This window comes from Adelges cooleyi, unplaced genomic scaffold (genome assembly GCF_023614345.1).
Source record: "Adelges cooleyi isolate 19-005CV unplaced genomic scaffold, UGA_ACOO_1.1 ACOO_flye_CR_arks_rails_tigmint_CR_PRNA_23, whole genome shotgun sequence".
NCBI lineage: Eukaryota > Metazoa > Arthropoda > Insecta > Hemiptera > Adelgidae > Adelges > Adelges cooleyi.
Window position 1 is genome coordinate 11,489,057 of NW_026095893.1, and position 21,419 is coordinate 11,510,475.

Sequence of the window (21,419 nt, forward strand, 5' to 3'; positions counted from 1 at the left end):
AATATACAAACATGTCAATATGTATTTACAAAATGTAATTTGTTTAGAATATGGGTACCTATAGGTTAAAACTAGTATTAATTCGGGTGTTGGATGTATCGGGTTATACATCACAAAATTCATTCGGGTTGTATGAATATTTGGTTTTTACCATTTATTTAGATTTTTAATGGCTTTAGCTATACGGGAGCAAATCCTTGAAATTAATTCAGGCATAGATACCTAGTCCTGAACTGTTTTTTTTTTTAATTTTACTATTTAATCAAGGAATACTTACTTTATCCCTCTCTTGACTTTTGTACAATTGGAAAACCTATTTTTAATACATTAAAATTAGTAAAAAAAGCTTTAGTCAAATATCGTGTACTAGATAAAATAATATAATTTACCGTCAATTGAAGATATATAATATATAGCTCCCACATAAATAATTAAATAAAAATATATATATATTATATGTTTGTGTATTATTTATCATGGTTGGAAGCTTTTTTTATGATAATCAATTTAAATGAAGAAAAATAATATAATTATTTTTTTATAGTAGAATGAAATTTATAATTATATATCTTTAAGTTTTACGCTGACTTCAAAAGAAGCCGCAAGACTCATAGCCTCCCAGTGTGTAATGACTAGATTAATTTTATTATAACGCTTTAGCTACTAAAATTATTGTTATTTTTTAATCTAATGTAGTGATGACTTTAATAGTATTGTATTATAGACACATCGCATAATTTTAGTATGCTAAACAAATGCGAAACGAAAGTTTCGTTTGTATTATTTTTCGTGAAATGTACTACATTATAATTTCATAACTTCTCCATAATTTTGTATACAGATAACTTCATATTTAGTTACACTCACCATGGACTAACCTTAATGTTAGATTTTAGTGGACAGAGTACCCACTGTATACTTTGACCGTGAATCGAGATAACAAATTCCTTTCTAATACAGAAATATGCCATTGAGTACCTAATTATAACACATTAATACTAACTGCATTATTAATCTGTGTCTAGCTAATCTTATGTTATACAAAAATGTAGTTATATAAATTATAAGTGTTACTATAGCAATAATAATAATCATTTTTATTATTATTATACATGTATAACTAATATTATATTAATTTGATTAGGTATTAATGAGATTATTTGTTGACGAACAACTTATTTTATAGTCGATACACAGGAAAAAACAGTATTGATGTATGTGTACAGCGTAGATGCAGTTTGTAAAATATAGTTGTTTACATTGTGCCGCTTAGTGTTAAAATGTTCAATGTGATTGTATTTTATTTTTAATTTTGATTATGATTAAATATTATGGTAGTATAATGTAACAACTTGAATAAAAGTAATAGAAATTGTGTGTAAAATGTCGTTCAGTTGGATTTTATTGACATTTCCAATAATTGCAAATGCTGCAAACATATTGGTCTTCACGCCGTTACCTGTTAAAAGTCATATACGTGGCTTTCAGCCTCTTTTTGAACAACTAGCCCAACGAGGTCACAATGTCACGGTTTTAAGTTGTTTTCCAGTAAACGGTACAATTCCAAACTATACTGATGTCGGACCGTTTATGGAGGGAGAAAGAAGTACGTACCCTAAAATAAATGCTAATGACTAATGACAATATTTTCAATGACATACTACACAGGTGTGAAAAGTACATTTTTATAACGTTTTTATGAACTCACAATCTTGTTTGTCGTTACGGGTGGAATCTTTCAACTCAAATTTCGAGCACTTCCCGATTAGCTATTCGGCTGAAACTTTCAGGGTAGCTCACAAATCGATGACAATGCATTATTAGTCCACAAGAGGTTTAAAATTCCACCCCTAAAGGGGGTTAAAATGGGGTCAATTTCTTGTCCGTCGTTCCGAGTGGAATCTTGCAATTCAAAAAGACTTATTTCTCACTCGCCAGCAAAAATTATGCGTGGTGCATTTGGTCGTGAACGGTACTAAGATATAAGCGGTACCAGGTTCAAACCTGTTCCCATCTATACACTTTTTTGCATTTTCTTACAATTTTTTTCAACCTTAGTAGCAATTTATATTGTAAGAAATCTAAAAGTTTATAGAATTATTGCATTTTAATACCATAGAATACAAGTTTATTATTATTATTTATTTATTATTTATTATGTATATTATATCATGTATATTCATTATATAACATTGTACATTTAAATATATAGATACGTACATACGAAAACGAAAAAGAACAAAATAACTAAAGTAGATTAAAAAATTAATCTAAAAATAACATTTTTTGCGCCTTAAAAAGTATAAAATAACCCTCCGGGGGTCTTGATAATCAAATAGGACAGGTGAACTAGAAAAACGTGGGGCGCATCTTTACTACTTCAGACGTCTGAATATATAATAACATTCTCTTCTCATTAATAACTACCTTAACTCATAATTCGTGCACAATCATCTTTTCTCTTCTACATAAAATAATACTTAATGACATGTCGTGTAAAATTGAGCACCACATTACTTTAAATGTTTAGCAAGTAGGTAGTTAAAAAAAAATTCACTTTCTGATCCGTTCGGTTAGAGAGACAGCATTATGAGAGACAACTTAATGCATTAGCATGAAAGCTTAGGATTTATATCTAAGTAAAAAGATGCGCCCCACGTTTTTCTAGTTCACCTGTCCTATTTGGTTATCAAGACTCCCGGAGGGTTATTTTATACTTCTCAAGGCGCATAAAAACGTTATTTTTAGATTAATTTTTTTATCTACTTTAGTTATTATAACATTACAGTAACAACGAGTTACATTTCACTGTAAATATAATATTAAATTATAGATAAGGCAAAATTAAATTTGTATGAAGTACTTGCCTTAGTCAAAGTGAGCTTTTGAAACAAACAGTTTATAAAGTATACATTAATGAATGTTCTCATTAATTATTTTATGAAGAGGACGTCATACAGCCATTTTTCTATCGTTAAAACATACCTACTCAGAATGCGCTTTACTCGTTCCATGATGATTTTAGAGCTAAAATACCTATAACAAAAACGAAAGATGACAAGATTTGACATTGTCTCCAAAACGTTGTTATCTTTCGATTTCATAATAGGCGTTTTTGCTCTAAAATAACTATAGACTTAGTAAAACATATTCTGCGTAATTATATATAGATGAAAAAATATTTAAAATCGTGACAAAGATGCTGTGAATTGTAATAGTCCGAAAAATAAATTTACTACCAAAAAAAGTTATAATTACTATACTTTTAATTGCATATAATAGTTTAAGCTTCAAATTAAGATTTTGCAAAAAAATACATTTATATATATATATATATATATATATATATTTATCATTAATAAATATAGAGGTATCATGTTCTCTTAAAAAAATGAGTTGAAAACCTCACTTGAAAATTATTTGAATAATATGTTTAATACTTATTTCAAAAATGTTCACGTGAGTAATTTATTATCTAGATGATTATTTAGATAAATTTCTATTTGAATAATTCTCAGCTCTACTTACTTTGTAGTATGTAGTATTTTAACAAAGTTTTATACTATACAAATTTTGGTAAATAATGTGTTTATATGTTTACATTTCTAAATTGTTCTTAATACTATTAACCTATTCAGAAATATTAATCCATAAGGACCGATTTCGCATAGTAGATTATTTGCAATTAGGTAAAAATGCATACATTTAGCATTTTATTTGTTTGAATTCGTTTTAATTTATTTTAATATTAAATGGAGAATTTGTGGAGAGTGTGAACTGGGCGACGGTTTACCTACGGCTTAGGTTTATGTAAAAAATAGTAGCCTTTCCAACATTTTTAATGGATTTTTGATTAAGTAGTAACAAACATGCATTGTTCTTATAACATCTAGGTACTATCATAACTTATTATAATGAAATATCTAACAGACAATTTAAAATTATTAAATAATATTTCATTTATTTTTTATTTTTACTTTATAATTAATAAACAATATGTTATGTATGCATTTTAGAGAGAAATGTTATGGAGTTGGTTGACATGAATTTTCTAAACTCAAGTCCTCTAAAATGGAATTTAGGTGTTAAACTTGGCAGTTTAGTTTTATCCCACAAGAAAATGATGGAATTTATTCATTCTGAAAGTTATTCCTTCGATTTGGTTATGGTTGAAACGTTCGTGCAGGAGTATACTGTTGCTATTGGGCATAAATTCAACGCTCCCGTCATTAACCTTGTACCCGCAGCATTATGGCCAAGTATCAGCAAATGGTTACACATGCCTTCTACATTTTCATACATACCAGATATTTGTTCGAGTGTAACTGACGAAATGACATTTATCGAACGTTTAAAAAACACTATAAGTGGAGTTATACAGCTATATGTGGAAAATCTACATTACATGCCCAAAATTAAACAAATTATGGATAAGTATTTCAAGTATACAGGTTGGGAAACTAGACCCAGTCTTGAAGAAATGTTAAAAAATGTTTCTTTGACACTGGTCAATGGACATTATGCTGTTGGAGTGACAAGACCCTATTTACCAGGTGTCATTGAAGTCGGAGGAATGCATATTAGACCATCGAAACGGCTACCGCAGGTTCTAATTTTTTTATTTTAGACACAGGATGATTAAGCATGCTTAGGTGTACTTAGCACTACTAATTTTGAAACCAGTACATCCAAAACTGTGTGCGTTCCGTGCCACCAAAAAGAGGAGAGACTTAATTATATCGTTGGCTTACAAGCGAAATACATTAAATCGAGATTTTTATAATTTTAGTTTTTTTGGTTTTTTTCTGGTGGTCTAAAATATTGTGATCTTTAGACTGACGAAATCCATTGTTAAGTCATATCTTGATTATCGACTTTAGACTTAATGTATTTCACATGTAAGCCAACGATATTTTTAGTGTTTATAAGGATCCTACACTTTTTTTGACATTTTCATCTCTTAGCTCTGGCACATAACCGAAAAAAGCGGTCCTTACAAAAGCATATCTGATAAGAGATGATAGATGAGGGATGTGGTTGGGGTTGGGAATTATAATGGTGATAGAGGATGGAAGGTAGGGGGTAGGGGTAAGAGAAAGGGCGCAAAATTTGTTTGGTACTTCAACGAGACATGAAAATGCTCTTTCGTGGTTGCAGACTTGGCTGAGGTTTTTTAATTGGGCATGTAAAAAAAAAACACTTTTAATGGATTTTCCTCTGAATATACCGGCAGACATAGTTGTTAAATTATTTTCTAAACCTAACCGTTTAAAAAAAACAAAAGAACTGAAATACGATAAATTTAATTTTTGTTAAATGTTATAGAATATTCAAAGTTTTATGGACTCAGCACCAGAAGGAGTAATACTTTTTAGCTTTGGATCGGTTGTTAATTTGTCTGACTTGCCGAAAGTTAAATTGGACGCTATCATCACCGTCCTTGCTAAATTAAAGCAAAAGATAATTATCAAATGGTCACCAGACGAAAATATTAAGTTGCCTTCCAATATTATAACCGAAGCTTGGATTCCTCAACAAGATATTTTGGGTATATTGTCCTAATAACCGATTCGTTTAAACTCTGCATTTTACTAACTATAATAATTATGTTCATAAATCATATAGCACATTCGAATCTGAAACTTTTCATCACTCACGGAGGACTTCATAGTTTAGAGGAAGCTACATACTACGCGGTACCTGTAGTAGGTGTGCCATTTTTTGCTGACCAGTATTCAAATGTGAAACTAGTCGAGAATAAGTTTTGCGGCAAATTAGAAGGATTTCATTATTTGACCGAAGAGACGTTTGGCAATGCCGTTAATGAAGTTCTAACAAATTCTATGTACGTATGATTTTATGATCTATACTTATTAATTTATGGATCCCTGAATTAAAAAGTAAGTTTTCAAGCAGGTATAAAGAAAACATGAAGAAGCAAAGCTTGATATACAAAGATCAACCGACGAGTCCTATGGAGAGAGCTGTTTATTGGGTTGAGTACGTCATTCGGAACCGTGGAGCTGAACACTTAAAAAGTGATTCTTTAGATCTAAACGATTCCCAATATTTCCTAATTGATGTTGTATTGGCTGTTCTTGTGTCAACGGGTGTTCTTTTTTGCGTTTGTTATTATGGATCAAAAAAGTTATTATGTCCTTTATTTTGGAGGTAGACAAAAATTACAACATTAATATTTATTATATTATTTGCCCGCTTGAAAAATGTTTAGAAATGTATACATGTTGTTGATGTATTAAGAAAGCTTTTTTTCTAAATACATTAATAAATTATGATAGTTGAAGATGATATTATGTACTATGTTATTAGTGTAAAGAAGAAAACATCAGTCTTTTGGCATCTATTAACAAATATCCGAAACATTATTAAATATTTGATGATACTAGTTGCATCCCGCTAAAGAACCCGGGGTTCCAAAACTACCTAAAATTGTCATTGAGTTTTTCATTTTTAGTGGTTAATTAACTAATATTGTTATCGTTAGTGCTAAGCCACGAAAAGTAAATAGCTAGCAGAAGTGCTTAGTGCAATATTAGAATGTTCCATCAGTATACAATACATCTACCTTAAATAAATATTCCAAGTTTGTATTAATTGAAAACATAACTATACCATTCGATTTATTATTGTGTTTTCATATGCAATATGCAGCTACTTGACACATTTAAAAATATACAATCAATTGTAATACCTACTAAAAATAAATAATTTTTAATATTTCTTCTGACTCAAAAAAACATACATAAGTCTTTGAGATAGGGTAGGAAGATAAGTATCAATTATTCATTATAATTAACTACATGACAAATAAATAATTTTTTTGGAGGTTTTAGGTCCAATAAAAGTAACGACGGAACCAAGTCTGTTTTTGCTTGTGATCACCTATTGGGCTAAAATTCGGCGTCATGTAGTCAAACTATTAGAGGTCAATTAACTAAAGCAATTGTGATAAATTTGTATTTTTTAAAGCCGAACTTACAGTATTTACGCAAAGAATTTAATATACGTTTTGGATACATAAAAAAAGATAAATCTGCATAAAAAATAATTCCATTAAATGTTTTCTATTCGAACTTGCTTTAATTTCAATAACTCCTTTATTTAATAACTTGTTACTTTGGTTACACAAAATAATAAAAAGAAATAAGACTAAAAAAGGGAAACAACTGCGTTATTAACTAAATTACTATTTTCCTCTAATTAATTATTTATTGATAAATAAATTCGTATAGTTAAACCCTTGATAAATACTATAAAAGAGTTATAACAAAATATAAACGCGTTCAGTTACAAGTTAAGTACCACGTACAATATTTTTTCCTTACATCGGTTGTTCTATTTGTATACACTTTCAACCGGTAAGAGAGTAGTTATTTTATAAACACATAAATGTATAATGGGTTACTAGTTCAATTATTTTGTACATTTATTTCTAGTCATTCACGTTGTATTTTCAAGAATTATAGGAACTAAGTTTACTATAACAACTTATAAAAATGATAAAATGATTTATATTTATAATTTTTAGAATGTAAGAAAAAAATATACATCAATATAAATTATATTGTTTTTATTTTCATTAACAATCAATAATAATATTACAAATAAAAACATATACAACTTTACAATATTCGTGTCTTTACAATTTATCAGTAAAATCCATAACAAATAATATACATAAAAAATTACCTGTACTAACAAGTCGTCACATTCGTTTGTATTAAAAAAATGAATGTTTGGTATTAATTATTTTATAATAACAATATTAACGTGTTCTCGAAAAACTGTAAAATTATTATTTTCTTTAGCAATAATAAATAATTTTGTTAAATCAGTCTTAAGAAACATCTAGAAACTATTAGGTAAAGTAATCATAAACTAAATGTACTTGCCAACAAAAATTAAACAATTATAGTAAAACGTTAAAAGATAAACATTTGAATAACCTATACGAAATTTGAAGTCTCCAAATTTTAATACTTAATGACGTTTTATTTAAGACACTCGGTCTGCATAAATATTGAGCACACCTCGTTACATTAGCCATATTAGAAGACACCGAAGTCAAGTAAAATTCAAGATCAAATTTAAAGGAACTAATTACAGAGAAATTTCCTTATAACTTCAACTGACTACTACGAACTGAAAGTGTTTATACAACCACGTTCGGTGCAGCTTTTGGCAAGTTATTGACAATGTCGGGAACAACGACTTTATTGCCAATGTCGGGTTTCTTTTTTTTCACAAACGATTCTTCGATTTCCTGCAAAGATTTACCTTTGGTCTCCGGCAAGTACAAGTAGATAAACAACGTGCTGCTAAGAGCTACAACACCGTAAATGAAAAACGTGCCGGGTTTCGTGAAATGTTCTTGGAAAATCGGGTAAGTCTGAAGCACTACGAATAGCGAAAAGTGGCCAACGCACGTAGTCAACCCTCCGACCACTCCTCGGACTTGATTTGGGTAAACTTCGCCGATCATCACCCATGGCACGATCAGATAACCTATAGTCGAAGCTGCGTAGAATGTTGATAAGTTCATGACCGGCACCCAAGTAGCGCGAGGCGTTATCCCTTGTGACTTCCAAATGTCGTGTTGAACCATGTATCCGCCAAAGCACACCATAGAAAGACCGCATCCGATACCTGAAGCAAAACGTTTACACATTTGTCAATAACTCTACCACTGACCGCGCTTGTCTCCATTTTTGCATAATATCTAAGATAAATATGTACACACTTGATACGTAGGAAAGAGTCTTGCGGCCGAACCTCCACATCAGCATACAACCGATTACGGTAAACAGTAATCGGATTACACCCAACAATATTGTAGCCACATACTTGTCCAGCGTAGACCCAGAGTCCTGTAAGAATACGCACAGCGGGGTGATGAGTATATAACGTCAGATTAGCATCAGGTAAAATGAGAAACAATCAAGAGCCTCGATTACCTTGATAATGTCAACGGCGTAGAAGGTGACTACATTTAGTCCAGAATATTGACTTAGGATAAAGTAAGTGGTGAGTATTAAAAACGGCTTTACGGTAGACGCCTGGCAGATCATCTTTAATTTTTTCTTTGCGGATAGTTTTGTGTTGTTTTCTGAAAAAGTTACCAAGTTATTAACTTCGACGTCCACGTCACAGGTGCTATCCCTGACTCTCTTCAAGCTAGCCTTGCATCTTTTTTCGTCTTTTTGCGACGATATCAACCACGATGGCGATTCCGGTATGAAAAATGCCGCACACAGTGCAGTTGTCGATAATAAAGCGTTGAAGTACGCTAACGTATACCAGTCTAATATTGAGCCAGCCAAATACTCCAACATCACTCCTGTACAAAGGTCAATACTTGAAACCACCTTCCACCTATTATGGGGTGGGGTTATTACAATTTATACCTAGAGAAGTTCCTACGGATGCGAATCCCGAAAGCACACCTCGGAGATGTGGCTGCGACACTTCACATGTGTACACCCTGGAAGGCGCACCTATCATACCGGAACTAAGGCCGGCCAAAAATCTACCCACATATATCCACTCTACTGACGTCGCAGAACCTATCATTATCCATCCAATGATGGCGGGTAACTGTGTGAACAAGAGAGTTTTTTTGCGTCCTACTAAATCGGTGAGATAACCGCTAAGAATGCATCCGCATGGAGTTCCAATAGTCGATACACTCGCTAAAAAATATTAAGCAATAGATAGTATTTCGAGTACTTGAATAATACGAAAATAGACGAATATTTAAAGAAGTTTACCTATCCACGAGGCTTGGTGTCGGTTTATGAGCAAACGAGATCCTTTTGCTTGCAATTGTGGTAGACTCACAGCAGAATACCCAAAAACGAGACCGGTGTTCATGGTACCAACGTTAGCAGCCAGCGCTACGACTATCTGTAAAATATAATACTTTGATATAGTTGATAGTTACCTACGCCTTACCCACTGAACCACTCACTCTCCTCCTAAATGTACATTACTGTAGTTTAAATAAAAAATTAATAAAAATATAAACCCAATTGGTTTTTTTAAATATCAATAATTAACGACTAAACGTAAGTATAGTAGCGACATAGAACGGTGACTATCCTTTGAAGATGAACTCTGTAACGAGTTCGAATTGTCATCACACGAACAAAGACATTCGAAAATTACCAAGCTAAGAACGTAAATAGATCAAAAGTTTTCAATAATAAAATACAATAATGTCATTGGATCTCTTATGTAACCTCTTGATGTAATAATAATTGATATAATAATTGCATATTTGCATCAAAACGTTAACATAAAATCTCGGTAAATACTTTCAAACGTGTGGTCGCTCCTCAGAAAACTAAATATTTTGTTTATATATTATGTTTAATATTTAAAGTTTAAATAAAGACCACTCTCAATATTATGGTCAACGCGTGTGTTGTGGTATAAAAATCCGTTAACTCAACAAAAATCTTAAATGTATTAACTCGGCGCGTTATTTTGTTCAAAAACATGCTTCGCAGAAAAAATGATGAAATATCATCAGAACTTATAATTAGTTCCGATTATAAATACAAATAGATATAATCGATTTTAATTATTTTTAAATATTAATACTAAAATTTTAATAAAGATTTATTAATATTTAATTTAATTTAAATAAATAAATTAATATTTGTATTTATAAATATTTTTAATTTTTTTAATAATCAATTTAAATAAGTAAAAAGGATTTTATTACCACAATTTGTTAGCGTTTTTTTTTAAATTGGTGTATACAATTTGGTGAAAATTGCCTATACAATGCGTCTTAAAACATGCTAGTGTAGAGACCCCTTAACATATTATTTTAAGAGGGCGTCGCACCGGTGATTTTCAGTGGTAAAAACATGTTAACGTCAACTGAAAATAACTCGCTTAATTTTGGTTTTAGAGTAAAATCACCCATAATAAAATTAAAAGAGAAGAATGTTCCAGAGGGCACCACGGTGCGTTAAAAAAAAAAAAATTTTTTTGAAAAGTTATCGTCATTTAAAAATGTTAAAATAGTCGTTATTTCTAAACGATATATTGGGAATTATACTTGCAATAATGAAAAAAAAACACCGTGGTGCCCTCCGGAATATTGTTCTCTTTTAATTTTATAATAGGTGCTTTTACTTTAAAACCAAAGTTAAGCGAGTTATTTTCAGTCTGCTTAAACATATAGAGATGAAAAAACATTTTTAAATCGCTTTCAAGGATGCTGTGGTAGTCCGAAAAATTAATTAACTACCAAAATAGAGTCCTAGTTGTTGAATTAATAATTACACATCACAGTTTAACCTTTAAATTAAGATTTTGTAAAAAATTGCCTAATCTTTACTCCTTAAAAATGGGCGGTGCGACGCCCAGTATTTAACTTTTATCGGTATTTCGTCTACTTGCTACAGAAACTTGGGAACTCGTCGCGACGTTTGTTATCTACCACATGTTACTGTGTACAATAAATACAGTATCTAAAATCATACTATTTATCGTGTTATTAATCTATAATAACAATCATAATAATTTTATAAATAAGTATCGACAATCAGCATAGAATAACATAATAATTTACTTTGAATAAACATCTAATATTCTATGGTTTTGATTATTAATTTTAAATATAATACTATAATTACTGTTAAATCGATATTGTTTCATTTAATTATGTAATAAACAACAATTATCTTTAGACACGACATAAATTTGTCAGTAAAACATGAAATAAACTATATTTCCTGTTGTCAAAAAAAAAACCTAGACCCAAAAAAGTCAGTTGGGTTTATTTTTGTATAAGTCCAAAAAACGTTTGTTATTCACTAAAAAATATATGACGTGTTATCGGTGTTTTGTTTTCCTAAAAAACCTTGATTGGGTCAGGATTCTTTCTTTCTTTTTTATTTCTCTCTGTATTTCCTATATGAAGTACGCCGGTTATTTTAATTATCCTTAGAGTACAACATTTTAATTTAAAAAAATAGATTTGTATTTTATATATTCAAATAATGTAAACAATATGTCATGTTTTAAACATGCCAACCTTGAGTTAAGCGTGAGCGTTATAATTGTTTATGCTGTACTTAATAGATAAACTAAATTATAATTATAACACGCCTACGTTTTATTACATTAATGACCACGATCCACGGCCAATAACTATCAGCTCACGTTTATACTTTACAACTATCATCACAACAGGTAATACGGTTATTAAAATAAATCGCGGGTTTCGCTGACTTACTTGTTTGAACGAACTTCCTTTTTTCGGCTTAAGTTCCTCCAACGTGTCGACCTTTAGCAACGGTCTCTTCTTCTCTTGGAACCCAACGGCATCCAGGTACAGTAACTCGGAACCTATCATTTTTTCGGCGTTACATATTTCCGGGCTGCAAAAAAGTCACCATCGGTTAACGTCGCCTCGACAAAAACCACATTTTTTCTTACACAAATTGTATTCACGTTTATTACTTACATGGCCATTCTGTTTTTGAGTGTGCACACCGAACGTCAATTATGTTTTCAACGTGCACAACGCTATACTAACGAAAGTTGCGATTTCGTGATATTCTCTTGTCATCAATAGATGTTAAACCTAAAAATTCCGTGGATCATGACTCGCAGGTAAAATTCGTTTAGTGCAATAAAAACAAAACTCACGAGGGAACCAAAATTTCGGAAAATCACCAATCCGAAATAATTTGTTCGTCGAAAAATAACGACATTTGGCGCTAACATTCGCGGCCGTCAGGAGACGACGGTGTAAGTCAATGCGGTGGCTATGGCCAACTGTTCGGATTGTAATAATGCTGGTCAAACGGCTGTGGTGCACTTAGTGGTGGGAGGGATTGCCGGACAGTACAAAAAAAAATATACCACGGCTTGTCACTGTGATATTTTTTCCTTCGCTAACGGTGCGGGTCAGGCGGGGCTTACGGCGGGTATTGCTCGTTTTTTGGCCATCGACGATTTGCAAAATATGTTCGCTGATACGATTACAATTATTTGTGTTTACAGCTGGCTTGGCATCTCTTTGTAATCGAAATTTCAAAATGACCTTTCTCACGCACTTCTATACGTTACAATCAATATAAATATTAACAATGTTTGTACCATTTCATTGCTCAGACCCTAACCTTTTAGAATATAATATGCAGATTATTAATGTTTAACTTAATCGATTGTTAATACTATTAATATCGGGAATTTTTTTTTTTTGTACCATAAACCACTTCACAGCTATTTACAGAAGAAACAACTTGTAAATATATTAATAATACTTAGGATTAAATCTAATTTCTGTACTGAAGGATTTTTGATCGTGATTTGGTTCATCCAAGGATTAAGGATAGATAAACACTTGTCGATAATTATAATATTTCTTATTTGTTAACATACGATAATTTACCAATTACTCACCAGCATAAAGAAGGTTAAATTGTTATAAACCATCAGGATTTATAAATAATAATTGTTTACAAAGAAATTACAAGACATCTGATAACAGACATCTTTATATAGAATATTATGTGTTGACAGTAGAGCAATGTCTGTAAAATTCTTCAAAAAAGCCAAAAATTAAAACATTTAGCAGGTATTTAATATAATATTGTATTAGTACATCACTAATCGAAAGTGGTTTCTATGATGAAATAAAAACAGTTCTACTAATAATAATAATATAATATTATGATCAAGGTCGGTGTTCAATAATCAATCATTCTTATGAGTGTATTGAGTATTCTAACCGTAATTTGAGGTAACGCAGCATTTACTAGCGTAAAACGAACTATATAGAGTTCTAAGTTAAATACGAAGAAGCGAGGTGTACTTTTACAGATAATCCAATCAAATAACATGTATAACAATTTTACCATGACACGTAGAGAAGTAAATTGCATACAAATTCTACAACATTCCAACTATACGTGTTATCGGTTTAAATTTATTATTATCCCAATCATTGTCTCGATGACCCATTCTGTAATGTATAAGAGGAGATTACTGTTGGCATAACTCGTTTAGATGGCTGAGGTGTGCTGGTAACAAAATAATAAACCATTAGATTAGGTATATATTTTATTTTAACGTTTTAGTTCCAATTAATGTAATTATTTTTATGGGTTCTATTTATAAGCTTATATAAATCATATTTGTACATAATATTATATTATTTATGGTATGCTAAATTACAAAATGTATTTTGATATTTATGTATAACCTTTTAATTTTTATATAATATTTATATTATAACCTTGACTCGTGACACCGATAAACTACGAACCTGGATATGTTTCAATACAACAAACAATACGCTAAAATTTAACATTATTTATTTCCCACAATTGTCTATAGTCTAAATCCTTCGAAATTATTAACATACGCTAATATATTATGATGCATTAAATTTGATATTTATTAGTTAGTAAAAACACTACCTACATCTCCACTATTTATCGAACCAATTACCAAAACAAAATTAGTAGCTTTAAATGGCAGTTATACAAATACATACATATTTTTAATGCTATGATCAGCTATAATGAATATCGTTTTTAATAGCATAACATAAGACAATAAATAATCTATAATAATTTGTATGAAACGAAAAAATCTCGCTTCCTTAGTATTGCATTATTATGTGATTTGCAAATGGTCAATAGTCAACGTGTATCAATTATGATTTGAATAGACCATCAATATATATATATATATATATCAATTGTTGACACAAAGACACAATGGAGCCGGGGCTTAGAGGAATGATGGAACATATTGATTATTGTGATCGGGATAGTCACAGATTTGCAAGAATTATTATAACTGAAACCACTTTCAAATGTCGATAAACGAATTGTAAATGCAATAATGTGTTTAAAGCTGTATTTTAGTATTAAATAGATACGATTGATCGTATGTATGTATTTCCTAATTCTTTGCCGTTGTTACCAATAAGGTAATCAATAACATTTAACATATTTTTTAAAAAGCTGTTAACTGTTGATTCATTTACACGGATATTTACGTGTGAATGGTCCAGGTTGATATTTAAACCTGGAAATTTATTACGGCCAAAGAATAATTTTTTTCCTTTTATAAAAAAGTTTTACAGTTTTGTGAGAAAATTGTTGATGTAGTTGCCCTATTTTAGTCTAACTCTCAGACCTCAAGTCCTAAAACAACGATTGAAAAAGTAAAATAAAAGTTTCCACCGCTTTTGGGGGAAATGGTTTTTGGTTGGTCAAGGTACTCAGCTAATACAATAGTCAATAGCTAAAGAAGGAGGAGGAGTGGCCGAGTGGGTAAGGCGGCAGTGTGTTAGCGCTCACTGTCGCCGGTTCGACACTCGGTCACAGGCGCTCCGTTTGCTGGGCGAGCAATCGTCCGGTAAAAAGGAACCGCCATCCCCCTCTCCGGCGACGGATTGACGACCCGTCCCGGAAGCGAATTCGTCAAGAAACCATCTCATGATGGCAGCGTTGGGCCTTCATGGCCCGTTAGCTACATGATGATGATGATGATGATGATATATATATATATATATATATATATTATAAAACACTATATATTAAATATATAGTGGTTTTTCTAATTTTATTCAGCACTGTCCAAAAATATTTAAAAAAGTACCTTAAAACACACATTTTGATTTAGACTTATACACCATATTTTTATGTTGCGAAATGAAATGTATTCAAAATTAAATGGTTAAAGAATATATCAAACTTGTTTGATTATCGATAAGTTGACTGAGTCAGCTGTAATTGCAATCCGTCGATTAGACCAATATCAAGCGTGCTCGTCAGTAAGAATATCCAGATGTTCAACTAAACACGGAGACCAGAGTGAGACGATTGATTACCAACTGTTTATCTTCATTAACACATAAGTTGACGAAACATTATAATTTATTTAAGTCATGTTCATAGAATAGTTTTTATTATTGATACATCTATTGACCGTATACAATGACCCTTTGTTGTATAATAAAATAAAATTACTGTAACCCAAAAGTTGTAAGATAGATTTGTGTTTAATTTAAGAGCATAAAACAAAACAATTTTTTATCGTAATACCAAATTATAACGAAAACGATGTCTCCATAATTACGGTAATGATCATAACTATTTTGTATTGTTATACTCAAGTCCGATATGTTAGTTGTGGTGACTTTCGTTAAATAACTTTTCTTTTTACCGCTTTAACAATAAAAATTGATACTGTTTTTAACACTCGACAATGTGCAGCTACCTGATTAAACAAAAATTATTGTTTTTATGATAATATAATTTTTTTTTAAATGTAATGGTCAAATACATTATAAAAAGTATTTTATGAGTTAACGAGAACACATAATTTTTTTTGTCTCTAAAAGTAAAGTAGTAATATTAATTTATGAATTTATCGGCAGATAAAAACAAATTTGCGAATAGTGTGAACTGTCATGACACATTATTTTACTAGGGACTTTAATTTGACTTTTATCAACAGTTGGTGGATGTTATTAAACGTATCAATCAATTATTGGGAAACAATTAAGTATCACGAGGCTTCCTTATGGCTAATAACATAAATCATTAACTCGGCACTTCTTTTTCTGACAAGTTGGCCAATAAAAACTTAAACACTTAGTATATGAACTACTTTATTGAATTGGTAATTGACATAGATCTCGCTTTTAGCACCGAAGGGCTATAAAAAGATATAATAAAATAATAAAAGTAAACAGGACTTACATAATCAAAATAAAGGTTTCTTCAAGACAAAGCAAGCCAATATAATGCTAACACATATATTAAATGCTACACAGGGTTAACCTATTGTGGTAATTACACAACTTATTGTTCATCATTAGACAAATTCGTCTCAATAAACTTATTATGTCTCATCTCTGTTTATCATACACGTGCCATTTATAAACTCAGTGCCACAATTTTTGTGATAATTATTTTTGTGTATGTACTATGTAGTATGGTTTGTACATAGTGTTAACGATTATATAGTGTACCGAGCAGGTACTTAAAATTAGTAAGATGATTCAGTAATATTATCTAAAAATGTCGTTGATCAGATAGTAAAGTAAGTAAATGCATAATACAATACTTGTATTTCATTATTGCTTAAAATTTTAAAGAAAATAAATATTTACATCTTGTATCTATAGCCGCAATTATTTTGAAGGTAAGAACAAGTATGCAGTTTTCTAATAACTTGGTTGTGCAGCTGCGAAGGTTTAAGTTTTTGTTCCACATTCAATATCTATGTTCTTGATTTAAAAAATCAAAATATCTCTTAATAGATCAACAGCTATTTGTATTATTTAAATTTGCGTAATAGATGGGTCATAAACAAAGATAGCAAATTTGAATATGATCAGTATAGCCTTTTTAATTTGAACTACATTTATTTTTCATAATACAATAACAATCTATTAATAAAAACATGAAAAATTACACGATCATTAAATTAAGGATATAATGGGCGTTGAGCTTGCTAAGAAGAGTCGCTTATATTTGATAAAATTGTACATATAATATTTGATTAATATTATGTATGTTAAGTATCAATAAAACAAAATTGTGGATTTGTTATTATAAAATGTCCATACAAAATAAATCACTCGTTATAATATTCTTTAGTAATACAAATACCTAATTACCGGAAATGGGAAAAAATGTTTTTTCTCGTATACTTAAAAACTAAAATTCCTAGAGCAGGGCAAAAACAAATTTTTCTATTTATTTAAATAATAAATTATTTTTTGATTTAAACTTCAATTGAACGCCAATGATAATTTAAAGATTACCTTTAAACTCTAAATTACCCAAAATATATTGTTTGTATTTTATAAGATGACTGATTTGTATATGTTTTAAAACTTGTTTCCTATATAATGATTAATATTATGAGTAATAAGTTTAGAAGTACAAAGACATGATACAAATCACATTCATTGTTTATGTGCTGACTAGTTTATTTTAACTGCCATCATAAAAGATAAAAAATGTTGGACTGTTGCCAAAACGGTTTTGACTTTTAAAAGAACATTTCTATTTTGGTTTACCATTGAACTAGTGATTTTGTTACTCGATAAAATATTAAAACAAACAATAATTTGATGATTCAGTCTGAAAGAATTTTGGTGATTTAGTTTTAAATTTATTTTACAAACTTCAAATGGATTTCATAATCCATGCATTTATTCATAATTATTCAATTATCGTATTTTTCAAATTTAGAAAAATTTATGTTTTAATGTTTTTTAATATTTATAAAAATTATTTTCAAGAGTAATGTTGGATGTTTGGAAATAGTCAACAATTATTATTTATAATAATAATATATGTTATTTTACAATATGAGTCATTTCGAGAAAAAGTTATCGCCTATCGGTAAATTTTAAACCAATTTATTTGAGGTTATTATGCGGGTCAATGCTGTTTAATGTATCTTCCCGTTAATCGTTTACCGCTAATCGTTCCAATAAAATAGTTTGCATTACGTTTAAATAATTAATTGTATGCAAACAATTTTGTTCACATTGTCTCTCATAATAACCACTAAGTTCGATATGATTCGGGCGGGATAACTCATAACAATAACAGCTATTATCACTATTTATTTAGTTATAATTTCTTATAGCGACCGGGCTGTTCATTAATTTCCAACTCCATACAATAAAACGGCTTACATACGCACTGCAATAATCATTAAATTTAAATGCACGCTTGTTTTTCGTAGTCGACATTGAGCAAGGCCAATAAATTATAATTAACAATAAAAACAAGCTTAGATGACCTGCAACTGTTCGGTGTGTTTTGTTAATCGTTTGCATGCGTGGTTTGTAGAATAATGTCATATCAATTCTAATCAATTAAAGAAAAAAGCGTTGAAGATTAAAAATGCCAGTGAGACTAATTAGCTATAATTATTAAAACTCAAGTTATATCTAAAATGACGTTTTATTATATAATATTAGCCTGATTAAATCGGTTGTACAGTAATTTTCACACGATAATAATGATTAATGCCACGAATCATGATCGATTACAGAACGTGCGGTTTGTTCAACGTACATCTCAACTAATTATATTGGATTAAAATTTTGTTTTAAAATGCGAAACACATGTACAGTGCTATAGTTATCTGCACATGAACATTATTTACGGTCAAAAACAAACACAAAAGAGAAAATTAAATTTGTTTTTTTAGTGATACCTTAACCTATATATGATTTATTATTAAACGTCAGCTGCATTGACACTCCCCAGCAATCAAATACACTTTGTTTAACATAGAGACATATGTGCAACTTCTGTTTACATAATTCATATATATTTTTTCAAAAGCTTTTCCTGTATTTCTACAAAAAAAAATCATACTAGATTATAGGTTTTGTTTTGGATAAATGTATGCAACACAATACAATACTTCTATATACATATATTATGTATAACTAATATAAAATATTCGCTTTAAAGTAAATATTTTACAACAAATCCGTCTTACCAACAATATAAGAGATCTCCGAAGAATTTTTACAATTCACACCTGCCACTATTGTTAAGTCTTATACTGCGTAGTTCGTTAAATTGTACAACGCAGTAGACTGCACCTGACATATATTAATATAATATCAAGATCTAACGAAATCCCTTTACTATCAAAAGTATAAGAAACAGCTCAATAATTCTAAAATAATTAGAAATGTTTAATTTCCTAGAAAAGAACATCACTAATTTGGTACATGTTTTTCACTTCCACATTGGTATTCACTTTTTTGGCTTTTGGATAATGAATATATTTGGTCTAAATTTATTTCGAGTACCTTACAACCTAACAAGTATCCTGCCGTAACAATACATCAATACGTAAGAATACTTAACTATTACTATTAAAAAGATTTTATTAATTTTAAATAAATAATTATTTCAGAGCAATTAAGCTAATTTAAAGTTCAAATTTTGTTCACAAATTATAATTTATAAATACATATTGTAAATATTAATAAAGTTAACTTAAGAATTTTATTCCAAAAAAACATAAATTTATTATCTTGTAACCATTATTGATGTATATCTTCCAAATAAAGCACAACATTTTTAATACAAAATAATAAGCTTTTATAAAAAAAAAAACAATTTTCATTACTCCCATACAAATAAACGTAATCGTCCGACAAAAAAATTCAATACAAAAATAATGATATTATTTATTTTTATACTTTTTCTTAATTGAATTTATTTGTATACTAATTTTTGTATGAATCTTATGTCCGCGCACGCTTATGATTATACCTACTAATTTACTACGTACAATATTTAAGGTATTTATCATTTTGTTTAGATATAGCCAATGCGTAATACCATATTTTGATTTCTAATTTTCAATCTGACGTACGTATTAAAGTGTCCTACAGGATTTCTTAATGCAGATTTGCCCTTCTGGAAATATATAACTCCTCTTAATTCATATGTTTTTGAGTTAATTTGAATGTGGGGGGGAGTACAAATCTAAAAGCTGTTTATTCACTTTAGCTGCAGCAATTGAGCTCCTATTAGTTGATACTGCATGTTCACCTGGAATAAATATGTAAACAATTTTTTTAGTTATTTTATATATTTATTTATACATTGCCATTGAAACTTACAACTTTTAAAATTAAAAAAAAAAATTGTCTATATCTTAATTTAATAAAGTGTTATAGGCCAAACAATTTTTTTGCAAAAAACCCAGAAATATATTTCATTTTTGGACTCACTTCCGTAAAATGCGTCGTGTGACCATTAAAACTGTGTTATTTAGCGGTATAAAATATTCGTTTTTTCTAAATTAACTATACATACTTGTCATTTTTATTTGTTTCCTTGGATATAATATATTATGAAATATTACTAAATGAACCCAAACTTCAAACCTCGATAATGCTTTATTAGCTTTTGTTCAATAATATGATTGCTAACAACGTTCTTACAGTAGATCTTATTTTTTATGTTTTATGTATCCTAAAATACTATTATGGCAATTTATAATTAATATAAATAATTCTTTCAATGCCAATGCTAACGTCATCATTCATACTTTTTATTTTAATACTATATATGTAGCCACTCATTCTTCGTATTGTTTTTATAACACAACTTGTATTACAATTATAGAGATTTTAGTATTTAAACTTGGAATAGCCTAAGAATATGTTAGACCTTTTCAAATTCATAATTTCATTAGTTTTTAGATCACACGCATTAAAACAAAAATGTAATCTACACTTCCCATATATATATATTTATAAACATTTATTTTCTCTCAACGTTTTGTTTGGCCAAATTTATAGCAAATATCTAACAGCGAATAGTATAATAATATAAGCTATTACTCTGTAATTGACCCAT

The 21,419-nt window shown here is 29.7% G+C and overlaps 2 protein-coding genes across 2 annotated transcripts; one reads left to right on the top strand and one right to left on the bottom strand.

Annotated features, from left to right (window-relative positions):
* The first annotated feature begins 1,198 nt into the window (after positions 1–1,198).
* On the top strand, positions 1,199–6,304 carry LOC126835293 (UDP-glycosyltransferase UGT4-like). Its single transcript, XM_050567784.1, has 5 exons — positions 1,199–1,606; positions 4,017–4,606; positions 5,326–5,548; positions 5,626–5,845; positions 5,917–6,304. Exons 1-5 carry the CDS (start codon positions 1,384–1,386, stop codon positions 6,173–6,175), a joined length of 1,515 nt encoding a protein of 504 aa, XP_050423741.1. The 5' UTR covers positions 1,199–1,383; the 3' UTR covers positions 6,176–6,304.
* Positions 6,305–7,692: 1,388 nt separating this feature from the next.
* On the bottom strand, positions 7,693–12,835 carry LOC126835292 (facilitated trehalose transporter Tret1-like). Its single transcript, XM_050567783.1, has 8 exons — positions 12,688–12,835; positions 12,503–12,622; positions 12,272–12,416; positions 9,789–9,924; positions 9,426–9,710; positions 8,976–9,358; positions 8,762–8,888; positions 7,693–8,667 (listed from the first exon to the last, which is right to left on the bottom strand). Exons 2-8 carry the CDS (start codon positions 12,508–12,510, stop codon positions 8,174–8,176), a joined length of 1,578 nt encoding a protein of 525 aa, XP_050423740.1. The 5' UTR covers positions 12,511–12,622; positions 12,688–12,835; the 3' UTR covers positions 7,693–8,173.
* Positions 12,836–21,419: the final 8,584 nt, after the last annotated feature.

Bases quoted from the DNA above. Each gene is read 5' to 3' on its own strand.
- LOC126835293 (XM_050567784.1), top strand. From the start codon at position 1,384: ATGTCGTTCAGTTGGATTTTATTGACATTTCCAATAATTGCAAATGCT. The intron at 1,607-4,016 runs GTACGTACCCTA...TATGCATTTTAG, and splicing joins GTTTATGGAGGGAGAAAGAA to AGAGAAATGTTATGGAGTTG. The intron at 4,607-5,325 runs GTTCTAATTTTT...TAAATGTTATAG, and splicing joins CATCGAAACGGCTACCGCAG to AATATTCAAAGTTTTATGGA.
- LOC126835292 (XM_050567783.1), bottom strand. The intron at 9,359-9,425 runs GTATAAATTGTA...ACCTTTGTACAG, and splicing joins ATCCGTAGGAACTTCTCTAG to GAGTGATGTTGGAGTATTTG. The intron at 8,889-8,975 runs GTAATCGAGGCT...GTATTCTTACAG, and splicing joins ACGCCGTTGACATTATCAAG to GACTCTGGGTCTACGCTGGA.